At 48.5% G+C, this 19,113-nt stretch overlaps 2 protein-coding genes across 12 annotated transcripts; both read left to right on the top strand.

Moving 5' to 3' along the window:
• The first annotated feature begins 341 nt into the window (after window positions 1-341).
• ATAT1 (alpha tubulin acetyltransferase 1) lies at window positions 342-14,862 on the top strand. 10 transcript variants are annotated; one of them, XM_025418082.3, is made up of 13 exons: window positions 342-523; window positions 979-1,039; window positions 1,155-1,246; window positions 1,370-1,430; window positions 1,551-1,664; window positions 1,848-1,949; window positions 9,108-9,153; window positions 9,271-9,339; window positions 10,867-10,938; window positions 11,102-11,345; window positions 13,975-14,054; window positions 14,144-14,186; window positions 14,508-14,862. In XM_025418082.3, exons 1-13 carry the CDS (start codon window positions 417-419, stop codon window positions 14,665-14,667), a joined length of 1,251 nt encoding a protein of 416 aa, XP_025273867.3. In that variant the 5' UTR covers window positions 342-416; the 3' UTR covers window positions 14,668-14,862. The 10 variants fall into 10 exon arrangements, 9 of the variants coding, with proteins under 9 accessions (XP_025273867.3, XP_025273863.3, XP_025273868.3 ...); XM_049092505.1 differs by lacking the exon at window positions 342-523 and adding an exon at window positions 530-869; XM_025418078.3 differs by lacking the exon at window positions 14,144-14,186.
• Window positions 14,863-15,026: 164 nt separating this feature from the next.
• Window positions 15,027-19,025, top strand: C12H6orf136 (chromosome 12 C6orf136 homolog). Of its 2 annotated transcripts, XM_025418085.3 has the most exons (6): window positions 15,041-15,315; window positions 16,609-17,004; window positions 17,299-17,387; window positions 17,566-17,766; window positions 18,570-18,639; window positions 18,719-19,025. In XM_025418085.3, the coding sequence occupies exons 1-6, from the start codon at window positions 15,244-15,246 to the stop codon at window positions 18,830-18,832; spliced, it is 942 nt and encodes a 313-aa protein (XP_025273870.1). In that variant the 5' UTR covers window positions 15,041-15,243; the 3' UTR covers window positions 18,833-19,025. The 2 variants fall into 2 exon arrangements, with proteins under 2 accessions (XP_035553692.2, XP_025273870.1); XM_035697799.2 differs by lacking the exons at window positions 18,570-18,639; window positions 18,719-19,025 and adding an exon at window positions 17,973-18,163 and having other exon boundaries at window positions 15,027-15,315.
• Window positions 19,026-19,113: the final 88 nt, after the last annotated feature.

Raw genomic sequence — 19,113 nt, forward strand, 5'->3', positions numbered from 1 at the left:
GGCTTGGGCCAGGCTGGCCAAGGGACTCTGGGGACCCGAAGCCACCAGGAAGGAGCAGTTGGACCATCTTGTCATGCTCAGCTTCCTGGCCTCCTGGCCCTCCTGGCCCTCCTGGGCCGTGTTCCCACGGTACCGAGCAGCTCACTGGTTGGGGGCGGGACTGGGGAACGGGAGGCCAGCTTGGGCGAAGAGCGTCGCTGCGGCTTCCGCGGGCCGGTAGCGGCGTGGTGAGGGGACCGGCCTGGCGACGGGCGGGAGGGCGGATGAGGCCGTCCCCCGCGGGCGGCCCCTGAGCCCCTCCTGCCTGGCCCGGGAAACAAAGGCTCCCAGAAGTGCTTCCTCCCTCCTCACCCCGCCCCTCGGGGAGGAGCGGAAGTGACGTGACGCGGGGCGGGGCGGGCCGCGCACAATGGGCCATGGAGTTCTCGTTCGACGTGGACGCGCTGCTCCCGGAGCGGATCACGGTGCTGGACCAGCACCTGCGACCCCCAGCCCGCCGACCCGGAACCACAACGCCGGCCCGGTGACATCTCAAACCCGCCCCAAAGCCCTTCTCTCCTGGTTCCTTCCGAACCCCGGTCCAGGCACCACGCCCCCTTCTCACGAGTGACCTCCCTTTTTGTGGCCCTGGCGCGCCCTTCTGGTGACCTTTGACCTTAGACCTAGGTGGAGTTGATGGGCACTCGTATCTGTGACCTTTCACGCCTCGGCCTGACTTGTGCTAACCGGAGCTTGTGATTGACCCGCCCTTCCGGCTTCCCTACTATAACCCCAGGGAGGAGGGAGTGTACCGTTTTGAAGAGGTGTGGCAAAAGTTTAGGTTCCCGAAAGGTGGGGTGGGGTGGAAAACCAGACCGGAGGCCTCCAAGGTAAAGTCAGAGAGCCGTAAGTGCTGAGCCTGGGTTGGGGTTGTGGCCAAGGTTCCCAGGACCCTCTAATTCAGTTGAGTATCTGACTCGTTCCTTTTTTTTTCTATAGTGTTGATCTACAACAGCAAATTATGACCATTGTAGATGAACTGGGCAAGGCTTCTGCCAAGGTATTGGGGAGTCTTTAGATAGAGAAAAGGGGAAGGCTTCTCTGGGGCCAGTAGATAGGGATGCCTTGGTCCTTTGAAACAGACTTTCAGAGAGTCGGCCTTTATTTTCCTGCAGGCCCAGCATCTTCCTGCTCCCATCACCAGTGCATCAAGGATGCAGAGTAATCGCCATGTTATGTATGTGCTCAAAGACACTTCGGCACGACTGTGAGTGCCAGATGCCCTTCCATCCATACTTTATTCCTTCCTTCCCCAACCCTTCTCCCTTTGTTGACTTTCCCTTCCAAATAGTTGCTACTAGCTTGTTTCATTATTTTCCCCATCCTACAGGGCTGGCAAAGGAGCCATAATCGGCTTCCTTAAAGTTGGATACAAGAAACTCTTTGTACTGGTGAGTTACTGGAAGCTAAGAGTTCACATGCCTTGGCTTCTGAGAATAAAAGTGCTGCATGTCGCAAGATGGTAGAGATGTCTGCGTCCTAAAAGATACTTGTTTTTCTTTACCTCTTAGGATGATCGCGAGGCTCACAATGAGGTAGAACCACTTTGCATTCTGGACTTTTACATCCATGAATCACTTCAGCGTCATGGCCATGGGCGAGAACTCTTCCACTATATGTTGCAGGTATCACTTACTCTTTCACCAGTCCATCCAAAATAGAGATCAAAGGCCCTTGTGTGCTGACCCCCTCCAGAGACCCAGCCTGTGATGTTCCCATATCCTCCTACTCCCTTCCCAGGCTGCTGGGTTCCTGTTGGCATGCTCTCCCCCGACCTTCTCCTACTCTGAGTCTCCTGTTCCCTGCAGAAGGAGCGAGTTGAACCACACCAACTGGCCATTGACCGACCCTCACAGAAGCTGCTTAAGTTCCTGAATAAACATTACAACCTGGAGACCACAGTCCCACAGGTTAGAAGTTTCAGTGGGCAGATCTTCACTGAGCATTCCCATTGAATCTATTTATTTGGGGGCAAAGAAGTGACATCTTCGAAACACTTTTTATTCCCCATTGTGTAGGATTCATTTTATATAGCTAAGGTCTTCTTTTTTTTTTTTTTTTTTTTTTTTTTGTGTGTGGTACCGTCTCTCATTCTGCAGCTATTCACTGTCATCTATTTTAATTTTTCATGTGGTTTGTTCCGTATACCCAGTAATATGTTTTTGCCCCAAACACAGCCTGCTCATTTCACCTTCTTGTTTTTATACAGGCCTTTACTCAGTATTTATTAAGACTCAGAAAAACATATATTTCTTATCCCTTGGGAGCTTTGGCCTAATACGGAGAATATGTTTTATGTATAAGTAAATACAATATAATGTTACTAATGCTATCTGTTCATTTAGCAAATATTTATTGAGCCCTTGACTCCGTTCTGGGCGCTAGGAATACTTTACTCGACAAAACAGATAAAAGTCTTTGCATTTGTGGAGATTATATCCTAGTTGGTGAGACAAATACAATAAATGACTATCTAGTGTGATAATAAGTGCTCTGGGAGGACGAGAGCCACTAGGAAGGCCCGCGAGTACTACTGTGGGGATGGGAGTGCATGGGGTTGTAAGTTTAAATAGGATAGTCAGGGGAGACTTCACTAAGAAAGTGCCATTTGAGCAATAACTTAGAGGAAGTAAGAATAAGAGCCAGGTAATATGTGGAGAGAGGGCATCCCAGGCAGAAGGAATGGCAAGGGCAAAGTCCATGAGATAGGAATGTGCCTGAGCAAGTGAATTGGCTGATGTAGCTAGAGCACCAAGAGTGAAGGAGGAGTGTGGTAGATTAGATCAGCCAGCAGCAGAGGAGGAATAACATTTCTTATCTTACAGATTATCGTAAAGGTTTTGGGTTATGCTCTTAGTGGAAAAAGGAGTGTCATAGTAGGGGTTTGAGCAGAGGGATGATATGATCTGATTTAGCCAGACCACTTTGGCTGTTAAGAACAGCAGTAGGGAAACAAAGATAGAAGCAAATAGACTAGTTAGGAAGCAACAATCCTGATGAAAAATGGTGGTGGCTTAAACCAAGATGGTAGCACTAGAGAGGATAAAGGGTAGTCAGGTTTTAAATATTTTGAAGTTAAGTAAATAAGATTTCTTGATAGATTATCTATGGATAAATTAAGGATCATCCAAAACTCAGCCTGAGCCATTGGACAGATGAGGTCTACATAACTGAGATGATAGGTGGAGCAAATTGGGGGGGAAATGGTAGGAGTCCATATTGATTTTGTTAATCCTAGGTTGAATGGATAGTTGGGTACTTCTCGGGTTTAGAGAAGAGATTTGGAATAGAAACATCTCTGTATACACAGGGTATTGAGCAGTGAGGCAGGCTGAGGTCACTAAGGGGCGAGTATAGAGAAATGGTTCAAGGACTTGAGACCTTGAGTACTCTTTTAAGAGGTGTCATGGAGGAGGAGAAAGCACATGTGACCAAGGAGTGACTGGTGAAGTAGATGAGAATTTACTCATTTGGAGGGTGACCTGGAAAGCCAGTGAAAAGGTGTTTCTAGTATGAAGAAATGGCTTACCAAGTCAGATGCTACTGATCAGTGAGGTCAGAAGAGGCCTAAGAGGTGACCATTGTATTTAGTTCCCTGAAGCCACTGGTGATCCTAACAAGCCTTTTCAGTGCAGTAGTGGATGGAAGCCTGGATGGAGTGGGCTTTAGGAGATTGAGAAGCTAGGAAGTGGAGACAACACAAATAGGCCACTCTTTTTAAATGCTGCTGCTTTAAGGGGGCGCTTGGGTGGCTCAGTCGGTTAGGAATCAGACTCTCGATTTTGGCTCAGACCATCCTCTTGGGTTCTGGGATTGAGACCCATGTCTGTGTGGCTCCATGCTCAGTGGGGAGCCTGCTTGAGGATATTTTTCTCCCTCTCCTCTGCCCCTCCCCCTCTTGCTCTACAGGGTTGCGTACTTGCATGCTCTCTCACAAGTAAATCTTTTTTTTTAAGATTTTATTTATTCATTTGACAGAAGAGAGAGCGCGCAAGAAGGGGATAAGGGGTGCAGAGGGAGAAGCAGACTTTTTGCTGAGCTAGGAGCCCAGGACCCTGGGATCATGATCTGAACCTAAGGCAGTCGCTTAACTGACTGAGCCACCCAGGCACCCCTCAAATGAGTAATCTTTATAATAAATTGCTACTTTAAGGGGAACAAAGAAATAGAGCAGGAACTAGAGGGAAAGTGGATTAAGAGAGGGTTGATTGTTTTCAGTTGGGAGAACCAACAGCATAAGAATAACTTGCTAGAGGGGCAGCCCCGGTGGCGCAGCAGTTTAGCCTGGGCTGTGATCCTGGAGACCCGGGATCGAGTCCCACATCGGGCTTCCTGCATGGAGCCTGTTTCTCCCTCTGCCTGTGTCTCTGCCTCTCTCTCTCACTCTCTCTGAATGAATGAATAAATAAATAAATCTTTAAAAAAAAAAAAAATGACTTGCTAGAGAGAAAATGTGATGATGTCAGAGTAAGTGGGGTGAATTGCTGAAGCAGTATCATTGAATGGGCAGGAGGGGTCGGGATTGGGTTGACAAGTTAGCCTTGAATTAGGAGCATGGACACTTAATCCACAGCAATATGATTTGATTGATGTGCTTACAGAGGAGGTATGAAGACATGGTGGTGAGTGCTACCCTTGAGGGTAAAGGAAGGCTTGATTTAAATTTAATCTTGAAAGTGAATATCGGGGGATCCCTGGGTGGCTCAGCAGTTTAGCGCCGCCTTCAGCCCAGGGTGTGATCCTAGAGACCCAGGATCAAGTCCCATGTCGGGCTTCCTGCACTGAGCCTGCTTCTCCCTCTGCCTCTCTCTGTCCCTGTGTCTCTGATGAATGAATAAATAAAATCTTAAAAAAAAAAAAGAAAAAGAAAAGAAAGGTGAATATCATGGGGACAGAAGTGGGCAGACTAAAATGCATTTCATACAGAGGAACTAGCATGAACAAAAACAGATGGGTATTCAACTATCTTTTGGGGTATTGCAGGCAGTTTGGTGTGGCAGGAGTGCTGGGCATCTATCTGCTTGTATCTGGAGGAGGAGGGTGGGGGGCTAAACAGGGTTAAGGCAGGAGATAGGCAGGGTCTATTTATATTTAGAATATCTTCTCCTAGTACATTGTTCGATTAAGAGGCAGTGGAGAACGGTAGAGGAGCACAGTATGGAGCATACCCTGGTAACCTGTAAGGCCAAAGCGCACTATAGGGGCACCTGGGTGGCTCAGCGGTTGAGCGTCTGCCTTCTGCTAAGGTCCTGATCTTAGAGTCCTGGGATCGAGTCCCACATTGGGCTCCCCACAGGAAGCCTGTTTCTCCCTCTGCCTATGTCTCTGCCTCTCTGTGTCTCTCATGAATGAATAAATAAGTAAATATATATATATATGTATATATATATATATACACATATATATATAAAAGACCAAAGCACTATAAATAATCATGTAAACAATGATTCATGAACTCTGGGTGCCATCATCTCCATGGATCATCTCAGTTGATCCTTGTACATCTCTTTGAGGTGGGTGCTTTTATTGACTCCATTTGAGGTTTGTACAGATTAGCAGCTTGTCCAGACTCAACATAGCTAATAAGTGGTAGAGCAAGAATTTAAACCCATTGCCCACTTTTTTTTTTAATGTTAAGCACTTTGTTTTGTTTTGGTTTTTTAACTTAAATTCAATTAATTAACCCATTGCCCAGTCTTTATGACTATACTGTATTCCTGACTGCAATGCTACAGCTAGAGTCAAGAGTCTGGGGCTTGAGGCCCAGCTGTCACTTCTTAGCTACTTGACTCTGGACAGGCCATACTCCAAGCTCTTTTGACTCTTCTTTTTTTTTTTTTTTTTTTTTTTTTTTTAAGATTTTATTTATTTATTTATGATAGTCACACAGAGAGAGACAGAGAGGCAGAGACACAGGCAGAGGGAGAAGCAGGCTCCATGCAGAGAGCCCGATGTGGGATTCGATCCCGGGTCTCCAGGATCACGCCCCGGGCCAAAGGCAGGCGCCAAACCGCTGCGCCACCCAGGGATCCCCTTTTTTGACTCTTCTTTAACATAGTGACTCCAAGGGGATCCCTGGGTGGCTCAGCAGTTTAGCGCCAGCCTTCGGCCCAGGGCATAATCCCGGAATCCCAGGATCAAGTCCCACATCAGGCTCCCTGCATGGAGCCTGCTTCTCCCTCTGCCTGTGTCTCTGCCTCTCCTTGTGTCTCTCATGAATAAATAAATAAAATCTTTAAAACAAGCAAACAAACAAAAAACATAGTGACTCCAAGGATTGTTGTGAAGGCCAAATTGAATGTGATAATATTATAAAATAATTCTAAAACAGTTATCATAGTGGAACCCTCTCCTCCAGTATGTCTTCCCTTGACAATTCCACCCATTTGAACCCTAAATCTTAGTTTTTCTCAGTATTTGTATACTTAAACCATTTGGACTTGTTAATGTGTGTGTATGTGTATATGTTGCTGTTTTGAAAGTTTGGATGGCTCTTCTTCCCTGATGTTTTGTGCACTGTCTCCATTAGCCTGGGTCCTGGGAGAAATAAAAAGTAGGGTATGAGCTTTTGATATTTGAGATAAAATGCAGTTTTAATTATCTAAAATATACAGTTCAGTGGTTTTTAGTAAATTCACAGCGTTGTGTGATTATCCCTGCCATCTAATCCCAAAACCTTTCCATCACACAAAGAGAAACCCACAACTCATTAAGCAGTCACTTCCCATACCCCTTTCCCCAGCCTTTGTCATCCAGTATCCTACTCTGTCAATTTGTTTATTCTACACATATTATATAAATGGAATCATACAGTATGTGGCCGTTGTGTTTGGCTTTTACTTACCATAATGTTTTTAGATGGTTCGCCCAAGTTGTAGCATGTATCAGTACTGCATCCCTTTTTTGGGGTGAATATTATTCCAACATATGGATATGCCACATTCTGTTTATCCATTTATCAGCTGATTCAGATTTGGTGGTTTCTGCGTTTGGCTATTATGAATAATACTGCTACGAACATTTGTGTGCAAGATTTTGTTTGTACATATCTTTTCTGTTTTCTTGGGTATATACCTAAGAGTGGAATTGCTGGGTCATATGGTGATCTTTAACTTTCTGAAGAACTGACAAGATGTTTTTCCACAATGACTACAGCATTTTACATCTTTTACCAGCAATGTACAAGTATTCCAGTTTCTCAATATCCTCACCAATATTTGTCATTTTCCTTTTTTAAAAATTATTAGCTATGCTAGTGGGTATGCACTGGTGTCTCTTTATAGTTTTGATTTGGATCTCCTTGTTGACTAATGATGTTCAGCATCTTTTCAAGTGCTGATTGGCCATTTGCATCTTCAAAGAAATGTTTATTCAAGACCTATGCTCAATTTTGTTGTTTTTTTTTTTTAAGTAGACTCCACACCCAGCGTGGAGCCCAACAAGGGGCTTTGAACTTACAACCCTGAGATTAAGACCTGAGCTGAGATCAAGAGTCAGACACTTAACCTGACTGAGTCCCACAGGCACCCTCCTTATGCTTACTTATATATATTTTTTTTAAGATTTTAACTTCTTTATTCATGAGAGACACAAGGAGAAGGGAAGAGACACAGGCAGAGGGAGAAGCAGGCTCCCCGTGGGGAGGCTGATGTGGGACTCAATACCCCAGGACCCTGAGATCATGACCCGAGTTGAAGGCAGATGCTTAACCACTGAGACACCCAGGCATCCCTTTATGCTTATTTTTAAATTGTGTTCCTTGTTCTTGAGTTGTAAGTGTTCTTTATATATTCTAGATATAACACTTTTATCAGATGTATGAATTGCAAGTATTTTTTCCTATTCTGTGGCTTTTTCATTTTCTTGATCGTGTCTTTGGAAGTGCAAAAGTTGGGATCCCTGGGTGGCGCAGCAGTTTGGCGCCTGCCTTTGGCCCAGGGCGCGATCCTGGAGACCCTGGATCGAATCCCACGTCAGGCTCCCAGTGCATGGAGCCTGCTTCTCCCTCTGCCTGTGTCTCTGCCTCTCTCTCTTTCTCTCTCTCTCTGTGACTATCATAAATAAATAAAAATTAAAAAAAATAAAATCTTAAAAAAAAAAGGAAGTGCAAAAGTTTTTGCTTTTGATGAAGTCCAATTTACTTTTTTCTTTTGTTGCTTGTGCTTTGGTGTTATATTTAAGAAGCAATTTCCTAATCCAAATCATGAAGATTTCCCCCTATGTTTCTTTCTTTTGGATAGGTGGGGGCAGAGGGAGAGAATCTTAAGCAGACTCTGAGCTGAGCACAGAGCCTGATGCAGGTCTCAATCTCACGACCCTGAGATCATGACCTGAGCTGAAACCAAGAGTCCGACGTTCATCTGACTGAAGCACCCAGGTGCCCCCCTCCATGTTTCCTTCTAAGAGTTTCATATTTCTAGCTCTTGCCAGTTAGATCTTTGGGGTGCCTGGCTGGCTCAATCCAAAGAACATGTGGCTCTTGATCCTCCAGGTCGTGAGTTTGAGCCCCGTGTTGGATGCAGAGATTACTTAAATAAACTTTAAAAAAAATTTTTTTAAACCCAAAACATTTAGGGTCTTTGACCCAGTTGAAGTTATTTTTGTCTGATGTGAGGCAGAGGTCCATGCTCATTATCTTGCATGTAAACATTCAGTTGTCCAAGCACCATTTGTTAAAGAAGGTGTTTTCCCCCATTAAATCGTATTGGCATTATTGTTGAAAATTAACCATAGATATGTGGGTTTACTTCTGGACTCTATTCATGCCATTGGTGTTTATGTCTATCTTTAAGCCTCTTCCATACCATTTTCATTAACCTACTCTGTAAGTAAGGTTTGAAATCAGGAGGTATGACTCCTCCAAGATTGTTTTGGCTGTTTGAGGTCCTTTATAATTCCATATCAACTTTTAGGATCAGCTTATCAGGATCTGAGTTTTTGATTAAGTCTGTCAACAAGGACAGGAAGGCTGGCTTTTGTTCTCCCACTGTAGTTTTTTTAGGACCAGGTTCTGTCCCTAGGTGGTGAATGGCTGAATGGATAACTATTTCACTTCTTTCATTTTATAGGTCAACAACTTTGTGATCTTCGAAGGCTTCTTTGCCCATCAGCATCGTAAGTTTTGTCACCTTGTGTGTGGGCCAAGTAGCTGGGGTGACGGGAAGGAAAGAGGTGGATTCTTGATGCCACTGGCCCCCTCACTGAGGGGCACCACCACTTCCTTCCTCACAGGGCCCCCTGCTCCCTCCCTGAGGGCATCTCGACACTCTCGTGCTGCTGCGGTTGATCCTACACCCCCTGGTAAAGCTGCAGTGAGTGGGTGGAATTGTAGGGCCATGGTGGCTAGTTCCTCTGGAGGACCACAGGGAGCACAGTGCGATTGTGGTCAGTTTAGGAGAATTCTCTGGCAGTCATTACCCATCTGCCTTTGCTCTCATGACTTAGTACATCTTAGGCTTGTCAGAACTTTTAACTAAGCAAGCTCATTGGGAGCCTGTTTGATGATCGATATTCATAGAGTCTCTTGTCGCTGCAGGTCCATTACAAGAGACCAGAGTCACATTTCTTGGCGGACCCCTTGGGTTTCCGTCCGTCATTGAGGGACAGACAAGTGCAAGCAGCCCTTCTATTTCTAGTCACAGAATAGTGACACACGTGGTCCAAAGTTGAAATAGTTTTAGAAAATATGCTCACATTGTACACTATTTCCAACCAAATAATGAAATTGATCTGAAGAAACTAACCGAGGAGGTGCTGAGATGTCGTGCAGGCTCCCCATTCCATCCTCATACACACACACTCCCTATGGGAGTCTGAGAGCCACTCCTTCCTCACTGCCTCCCACAGATAGAGAAAGCACAGTGTGCACAGTTGTGCTCCCTCGCTGAGCTGGCTCTGTGGCTAGCTCTCCCCTCCTCTGTGGCCAGGAAGGGGAGTAGCCACCCCCAGAGAACAATCTGTTACATCCATTAGCTTTGCCCAGTGCCAGGCACTGGGAGGCAGCTCATGTCATGACTGGCTTTGCCTGCCAAGGCTGCCCCCATCCAGCTCCTGCTGCCTACAGGCTATGAGAGGGAGCGAGACCCACGAGACCGGTGAGGTCCACAGGGGAGCGGGGACCAGGGGAAAGCTTAAATGGGATTTGCTGAGAAGTCTCTCAGTTTGCCACACACAAAAGAGAACCTCTTGAGCGGGAAAAGGAGGGAACAACTAGAAAAGGGAGGGGACAGGAAGCAGGGCTTTGGATAATATGTTTGCCTTCCATTTACTCTAACTCTAAATGTCTTTGTTTTGTCAAATGTTTTTCTTATTAAAACTTCAATCTTGTCCTATTTTTGCACCGAAGGGCGAGGTTCTGCCCTACCCCAGCCCCCTCCCCAATCTCTCCAGAGCAATTCCTAATTAACCAAGGACTTTGTCCATCTCATCCAGAGGGACCTGGGGTCCTCGTTGGCCCGGCAGGGACCATTGCACTGCCCCAGGATCCCAGGGGGGCCTGACAGCACCCACCAACAGTAAGAGCTTGTCTCCTTAGCCACCCTTCTCCTGCATCTCCCAAGCCCCAGAGTCTCCCCCTGAACTTCCCCAACTCTGCATTTGGCCTACTCCTTCTGGCTCCCCTCAAGTGCTCCAGCATCTCCCCTGAACTCCCTCTTGGTGTGAAGGCATTGCCACAGCTGCTTCTGTGATAGAGCTGACCTCTGTCCTTCCCCAGGAGGAACTGTGGTGTCAGGAAGCAGAGGTCTGGGGTCAAGGAGGTGGTGGTGGGAGGAAGGGTGCAAAGTATGTCTCCTGATGCTTACCTGTGTGTGTCCTCTGCACTGCCAGCTCCAGCAAGAAAGCTGCCACCCAAGAGAGCAGAGGGAGACATTAAGCCATATTCCTCTAGTGACCGAGAATGTAAGACTGGGGTAGGGTGGCTGCTTGGGCTTGGGGGCCGTTACCCAGAAGGATTGGTTCTCTCTAAAGGCTCTGGTTTCTCTTTTTTTCTACCCAAATCTTTGCTATCTCTTCTCTCTCCTTTTCCTTTCTCCGTCTTGCTCTGTATATTCCCTCCTGCCAGTTCTGAAGGTAGCTGTGGAGCCTCCTTGGCCCCTGAACAGAGCCCCTCGCCGAGCTACGCCTCCAGCCCACCCACCCCCTCGCTCCAGCAGCCTGGGAAGCTCCCCAGAGCGGGGTCCCCTCCGCCCCTTTGTGCCAGAGCAGGACTTGCTGCGTTCCCTGCGCCTCTGCCCCCCACACCCTACTGCTCGCCTTCTGCTTGCTACTGATCCTGGGGGCAGCCCAGCCCAACGTCGCCGCACCAGGTAAGAAGAGCTGGAGGGTCAGGGAGCCTCAGAACTGTGTCAAAGAGGGTGTTAGCAATGGCAAAGGGCAGTGTGAGTCTACCATAGAGGAGAAGTGATAGGACAGGCGGATTGGAGAGTCCCGGAACCTTTTGAGAAGAATATATTGGACCAGATTTTGGGAGCTGGAAATAAAGTACATGAAGGAGTAGAATAGTATTTTATATGGAGTGTAGGAGGGACTCTGGTTTTTAAAGCAAGAGATGGGAGGAAGGCTAGGAAGTACAGATCCATTGGGTGGGGAGAACAGTCTCCAATTGGGGAGGTCTTGGTTCAGTACTTACTGGTGAGCTGTGGGGTCTCTGGCAGTTCGGGGAACCCTGGCCTCTTGTCAGTGCTTTGTATAGCAGGGCCTGTCCTAGCGGAGTGGGCACCTCCTTGATTTCTCTCCCTAGCTCTCTCTTCACCTCTGACTTCTCTTTTGTGTTTTTCTCTCTCCCCTTATCCCTCTCCCTTCCCGTCCATAACACCCTTCCCCAGCTCCCTTCCCCGCTCAGAGGAGAGTCGATACTGACAGTTAGTGGCCCCCTCCCTGGACACCTGGGCCAGGCAGAGTCCCCTCTCCCTGAGAACCCCAGATTCACTCTTCCATTATAGTCCCAGGTTCCAGGGGAACCTGACAGAGCTTGTAGGATTCCCTTTTCCTCTTTCTTGGGCAAAGGTGTTGTCAGGGTCCCAGATGGCTTAGTACGTTGTAGCTCTTCTTCCTGTAGAAACCACGCTTTCTTTCCTAAGTGGGCTCTGCACACTCCCACAGACAGGAGCCTGACTCGCTGCCAGATCCCTTGGTTGGGTGGCTCATACTAATTATCCAGAGAAGCACACTCTTGCTTACTGTTAGACTCCAGAATACACTGGAAGGCCCAAGGGCCTCCTCTTCCAGGGAAACCCATAAGGAGTCTTGTCCATGGAAAAATCCCACGGTCCTTCTACAGTGTTCCTGCTGGCTCTCACTGCTTTGTGCTGCCTCCCACACTTAACCTTCGAGGCCTGCAGAAGCCGACCAATGAGCTTTGCCTCAGAGCTGTTCAGTGATAAAGGACAGGGTCTTACCAGCTCCCCAAAGGGATCCACTCAACATTGCCAAACTCTTACTCTCATGTTTTGCATATGTGTCTGGGAACCCCCAAGCTGATGTCTGCTTTGGGGCTCTAAAGACTCCGCACACTTCTAAAGATACCACTACTTCCCCCAGCTCCAGATTCTGTGAGGGAGTTCGTTTCTTGGCAGTGGACCCACCGAGTACCCTGGGGTCACTCTTAACCATGTTCAGAGACAAGCCCTGAGTCTCAAGTATCTGTTAGCTCCCAGGAACCCACCCCTCTTGCATACACCTCTCCCCATAGCTAGATGGTATTTTCCAGTCTTGTGAGATTATCTTGAGGTAATGGGAGAATTCTTCCTCTATTCCTTTCCTCTATACCAAGAACCTTCCCTGCTCCATACCCAGGGTGTGGAATACCCTTCCCCCTCCCTACTCCTTGAATGTGTGGTAGTTCAGGTACCCTCAGTGTTCCCCCATCCCAGTACTTGGGAGCAGGATCTCCCTCTCTCTCAACTCCTTTTCCTTCTCTTTTTTCAGTGTTGTCTGAATACAGTGTGCATTCTTTTGTGTTTTTTAAATGGACATTTTCAATGAAAAAAAAATCAAAAAAATCCTAAACTTCAGGTCTCAGCCTCGTTTGTGTGTCACCTGTTCTTTTCCTGGGATCCCTGGACCTGTCTCTATTCTCTTCCTTACCATTGTGATCTGCTGGATGTTCTGCAGATTCTGTCTCCTATCATATAGTCACTGGATACCTCAGCTTCTAGATCTACACCCCCATTCCCTCCAGAAACCTCCAGTTCTCCCCCAGTGACTTCTGCCCTTTAGCCTCGGCCAGCCATTGCCAAAATATCAAGATCTACCAACATCCCTGGGATCCACTCATTGCCTGAATTCCTCTTCCCGTTCTGATTTCCTGCCCTTTCCCCCAGCCTTGGACCTCTCCCAAGACAATTCCTTTTCCTCCTGAATTCAGCCTGGTCACTCCCTACTTCCCTCTGGTCTGCCGTGTCCTGTAACTAAAGTCATCAGGTTTTCTAAACCAAACACCAAGGCACCTAGTCCAACAAATTTTTTTGCCTATATAGGAGTCTGGTTTTCTGACATAACTTCGATCACATTTAGCCTTACTTTTTTTTTTTTTTTTAAAGATTGTATTTATTCATGAGACACAGGCAGGTGGAGAAGCAGACAGGCTCCCTGTGGGGAGCCCGATGAGGGACTCGATCCCAGGGCCCAAGGAGCATGACCTGAGCCAGAGGCTGACATTCAACCACTGAGCCACCCAGGTGCCCCCGTTTAGCCTTACTTTTAACACAGTACCTCAACTAGAACTAATACCAACAAACCAGGACTGCTCCAGAAAATCTTGGGGTATAAAATGAGCTCCCTCCCCTTTTCTGAGGCACAGCTTACATTAAAAGTAGTTATTTACCCTTCTCTCTCTCCTGTACTATTTCTTCCATTCCTCTCCTCTGATTCCTCCATACCCACTCATCTTTGTTCCTATGGCCTCTACCCCATCATCTCCCATTGTTTCTACAGGGGGGCTCCCCCAGGGCTGGTAGCCCAAAGCTGCTGCTACAGCCGCCATGGGGGGTTGAGTTCCTCATCCCCCAATATAGGTAAGTATTCTTCCCTCCTGCTCAAAAAGGGTACGCCACATTCACTACCTACTCCAGCCTTCCCATGCACATGCCTGGTGTTTCCATAGGCCACCAGGAATCGAAGCAGGGGGAACAGGAAACAGAGAATAGGTGAGGTCCGAGCCCCTCCTCTGCCAGCCTCCCACCATCTCTGACTCCTTTTCCTAACATCTCTCAGCTACTTTCCCCACTGAACACCAGCTCTTCCCACAAATTGTTCTACCTAACATCCTAAAACCCTCTTTCCCCGTGGGTTCGTGCTTACCTTTAGCACGATCTGAGGGGGTTTCAAATTTGTACCTAGCACTAATGGTTTCAGCCCACAGTCCATCTTAAGCCCTACTCTACATCAGGACCAGACCTTGAAGAGTCCTCTGCACTGCTACTCTAGTAGCCCCATTACCCACTGTTCATCTCCCTCCCGCCTACTAGGTCTGCCGGCCAGGAGCAGGGCTTGTCCCAGGCTGGGTCTGGGGAGGAAGCCACGCACCCTGTTCCCCGAGAGACCCAGTCCTGGACAATGGGTGGGGACATACTCAACGCCAGGTTCATTCGAAACTTGCAGGACCGCCGCAGCACCAGGCCTTGGTGACCACAGCCCGCCCCCCCCACACACACACCTTCAAAGTCAGTATTTTCACTACAGGAGGTAGCCCAAGCCGTTCCTCCAAATGGATGTATTCCTTCTAACTTCCTTCCTTCCTTCCATGGGCTAATCAATGCCAAGTCATTTGTATTTTATTTTATTTTTAACAGAATAATAAAAGTATTTATTTTTATCACGAGAGCTGCTGGAAAAGCGTATTGTCATGATTTCAATCCGGTCACTCGCTTCCCGGAGTACCCGCTTCCGGTCCGTTAGGCCCCAGCTTGGTGCGTGAGCGGCGCCAGCGAGGCGGCCGTGTGCGCCAGGACGTTGGTCTACTGCGCAAGCGCTGTGAGGCAGCCGCCACAGCCGGCGAGCGCAGGCGCACTCACTGCGGACGGAGGCCCTCGCCGCCTCTCTGGAGCCCGCTGCAGTGCGCAAGCGCGCACCATCTCCGCTTTCCCTCCCTTCAGCCCCTCCACCCCCCCTTCCCCTTCAAGAAGCCGGCTCCGGGGCGCGGTCAACCCTGTGAGGAGGCCAGAGGCCGGACACCGGAGGCGCAGTCTCCGCTCCCGGAAGATCATGTACCAGCCCACCCGGGGGGCGGCCCGGCGTCTCGGCCCCTGCCTCCGTGCCTACCAGGCTCGACCCCAGGTGAGGGCAGAGAGGATCGGGAGGGGAGGGGAGGGGAGGGGACCCTCCTCAGAGCCGGCGCGGGGGGCGGAGCGTGCGCCTCGTCCGCGCAGGCGCAGCAGCGTCCTGCTGCCGCTTTTCGCCTGTGCTGGGCGGCGCGGGAGGGGCGCGGGGTCGCTGGCGGGGACCCGAAGGCTGCGCAGCCAGCCGTGGGGTGCACGGGATGTGGGTTTTCCCGGGTCTGGGCGGCGGGACGCGACTGCATTTCGCCCGCGTTCCCGCGGTTACCTGGCCCCGGAGGTGACTTGAAGGACAAGGGGCGGAGAGGTTCGCAGCCTGACCGCGGAGCCGCCCCGGAATTCTCAGGGCCGGACCAGACAGACGAGTGGGCCGCGAGTCTTCCATTGGGATAGCCGTCGCCCGGGAAGGCTGGCCTGGGGGTGGCCGAAGATTCGCTCCCGCCGAGGCCCGGCGGGCACAGGGGCCACGCCCCCCGCGTTGGCTGCCCTCGGGCGCCCAGGTGCCCGCGTGCGGGCCAGCCTCCCCGGAAGTGGGACCCCCAGGGGCCCTTGAGGGAGCAAGGACTCGTCTAGGCCCGACTGTAGGTGACCTCCCGCGCATCGCACTTCCAACCTTCCCTGCCTCTAACGGTCTCCTAGGCGTGTGTGTCGTTAGAGGGGCCCGAAACGATCGTAGCCTGCATGTACGTACCACTTTATAGACGACGAAATTTTATCTACGTTTATCATGTCGTATAGTTCTCGTAATAACTCAGTATGGCTGCATCGTCTTCGTTTTAGAAGAGATAAGCAAAAAAAAAAAAAAGAAGAAGAAGAAGAGATAAGCATAGGGCATGAGGGTGCCCAAGATGTCACAGTGGAATCGGAGCTCAGAGAAATGCCTCCTGCGTACAGTTGGATGTTTTTTCTCTATCGCACACTCCATGCTGAAGTTGTTACAGGCTAACGTGATTTCATCCACAGTACACTAAAGCCTGTTGCTTGTTCATTTTTCAAAATACGTATTAGGATTCTTTCTGTAAGAGAATCGGAACTGCCCCCAAACAGTGTTGGGATCTTAAACAATGTAAAGGTCTACTAACGTTTTGGGGAACTACTTGAACCTATGTCATAGGAAACTCTTTTCCTCCTGTTTTCAGTAGAGATGAAGATGAATTCATCCCATTTTCCTCTAATTTCATCTCTTGTCAGGAGGAGCAGGTGGGATTAGAAACACATCAATGAAGGGAGTTTAGATGAGGGGGACATCAGGCAGCTAGATTCTTATCTTTTTTCCTTTTATTTTTCCCCTTAGGACCAGCTGTCTCCACGGGCTTTACCATTCCCACCCCTCTGGCCCCACTCCACAACAACTTCTCCATCTTCTCTTGTCTGGTCTCTACCGCCCCCACTCTCTCCCATTTGGCTGCTTCCTGGAGCTCCCCCACTACCTCTCCCTCAGATCCAGGCTTTCAGCTCACCATGGGTGGTTCTCCCTCCAGGAAAGGGGGAGGAGGGACCAGGACCTGAAATGCATAGTGGCTGCCTGGATGGGCTTAGGAGCCTATTTGAGGGACCTCCCTGCCCCTGTCCTGGGGCTTTGATACCTTTCCAAGCCCCTGGGACCGCTCGCCCTTCCCCTGCCACTCCATCAGGAGATCCGAGTATGGAGGAGCACCTGGCTGTCATGTATGAGAGACTCAGACAAGAGGTAAGTCAGCTTGAAAGTGGCCTTCATCCACATTGAGAAGGGATGTAGGTAATACTTGGAAATAGAGTGTTAGTCAACTGGGTTTTCTTGGAATTACGAGGTAAGGATATATATATATGTTATAAACATTTCCTAAGGAAAAGATGTTCTTCAGTTTGGATTTAAGGGAAGTTAAACATGGGATGAGATGACCTTTTACTCAGAGGAGAGTAAAGAAGCATCAAAAAGAGAAAACTGAGAAGTAGCATCATCTTTTCTTTCCTACTGGGGCTGATGCCTTCTTCTTCCACCTAGCTTCCCAATCTCTTCCTTCACTCCCACGACTATACTCTCTACTCATCAGATGTGGAATTCATCAATGAGATCCTGAACATCCGTACCAAGTGAGAATCCAGGCACTGGTAGGGCCTCGGGGAGGAAAAGCACCCTGTGTTTTCTACTTGATCTTTTTCATTGACCAGAGAAGGTCCTGCCACTTCTCACAACTGTTTCCCATTCCCCAGAGGCCAGTTTGGTTTTCAGATTATGCCATCATGAGCAATCTTTCCCATCTCTTTCTAGGGGCCGGATGTGGTACATTCTGTCACTGACCCTCTGCCGCTTCCTAGCCTGGAACTATTTTGCACAGCTTCGGTTGGAGGTTCTGCAGCTGACCCGCCACCCAGAGAATTGGACCCTGCAAGCCCGCTGGCGGCTTGTGGGGCTGCCCATCCACCTGCTCTTTTTGCGTTTCTACAAGCGGGACAAGGAAGAGCTTTATCGGTAAGACAAGTGAGAAAAGATCCAGTTTCCTAATTTTATTACCTTTAGGGCTCCGGTCTGTCTGGTCTTCCAGAGAGTCCTTGATCAACCCTGACTTCGGCCTTTTGAGGACAGGGATTTTGTTTTCATATACTTTAATATGGGAGAAATCAAGACTTTGTGTTAGGAAACCTCTAGACCAATTTTTTTTTTTTTTTTTTTTAAAGGGGGGTAGCCCAGGTGGCTCAGCAGTGTAGTGCCGCTTTCAGCCCAGGATGTGATCCTGGAGACCTGGGATCGAGTCCCACATCGGGTTCCCTGCATGGAGCCTGTTTCTCCCTCTGCCTGTGTCTCTGCCTCTCTCTCTCTCTCTGTGTCTCTTATGAATAAATAAAATCTTTAAAAAAAAAAAAAAAAAAGGAAACCTCTAGAATCAGTTTATTTGTGTACGTTATATGGCACATAGTAATCATTCAAGTATTTACTGAAAAAATGAAGAATCCCGTCTAATAAGTTGAGCCTCACAACCTCAGGTGAGTATTTCATAAAATTTCTGGCATGGAAGAGAATCCCAGGAAATTGTTAGGCTCAGCCCAAACCAGTGGTTCTCAGACTTTGCAGCATGATGATGTCATCTAAGGATCTTCAAAAAATACTGGTGCCAGACATTCTGATTTGAGTGGGATGGGGTGCAGCCTGGTCATCAGGATTCGAGTTCTCCAGATGATCTAATATGTAGCAAAATTTAGGAAGTACTGGTTTAAACAGATGCTTGAATTAAACTTTGGAACCCTCAGTCAGACTCTCTTTTTCCCTTACACCAGGACCTATGATGCCTATTCCACCTTCTACCTGAATTCCAACGGCCTCATTTGTCGCCATCGCTTAGACAAAGTGAGTCCTTAGGCTGGGTAGGGATGGTGTGAAGGGGGCAGAACGTTCCATCAGCTGGCATTAACCTTTGTTCCTGCAGCTGATGCCTTCACACTCAGCCCCAACGCCTGTGAAGAAGCTGCTAGTGGGAGCCCTGGTGGCTCTGGGACTGTCAGAGCCAGAACCCAACTTACACCTCTGTTCCAAGACCTGATCCAGGAACTGGAGTGGAGGCAGCACTGAAGACTTTGCTATGTACGCACAAGAGGAGGAGGTGGAGGTGGCCTAGAATCTCAGGAGCCAGCTTCCTCCCTTCTTTTGCTCTCCTTTTTTGCCATCTCATGCTGTGTAAAGCTGCTGTGTAATTTAAGTTGTAAATAATAAAGTCTTAAGTGAATATATGAGAATTTCCGTGTCACATTCTCTGTATCTCAAAAGTTCCCATAAGCTTAGGGCACCTCGCTGGCTTAGTAGAGCATATGACTCGATCTCAGG

This window comes from Canis lupus, chromosome 12 (genome assembly GCF_003254725.2).
Source record: "Canis lupus dingo isolate Sandy chromosome 12, ASM325472v2, whole genome shotgun sequence".
Classification (NCBI taxonomy): domain Eukaryota; kingdom Metazoa; phylum Chordata; class Mammalia; order Carnivora; family Canidae; genus Canis; species Canis lupus.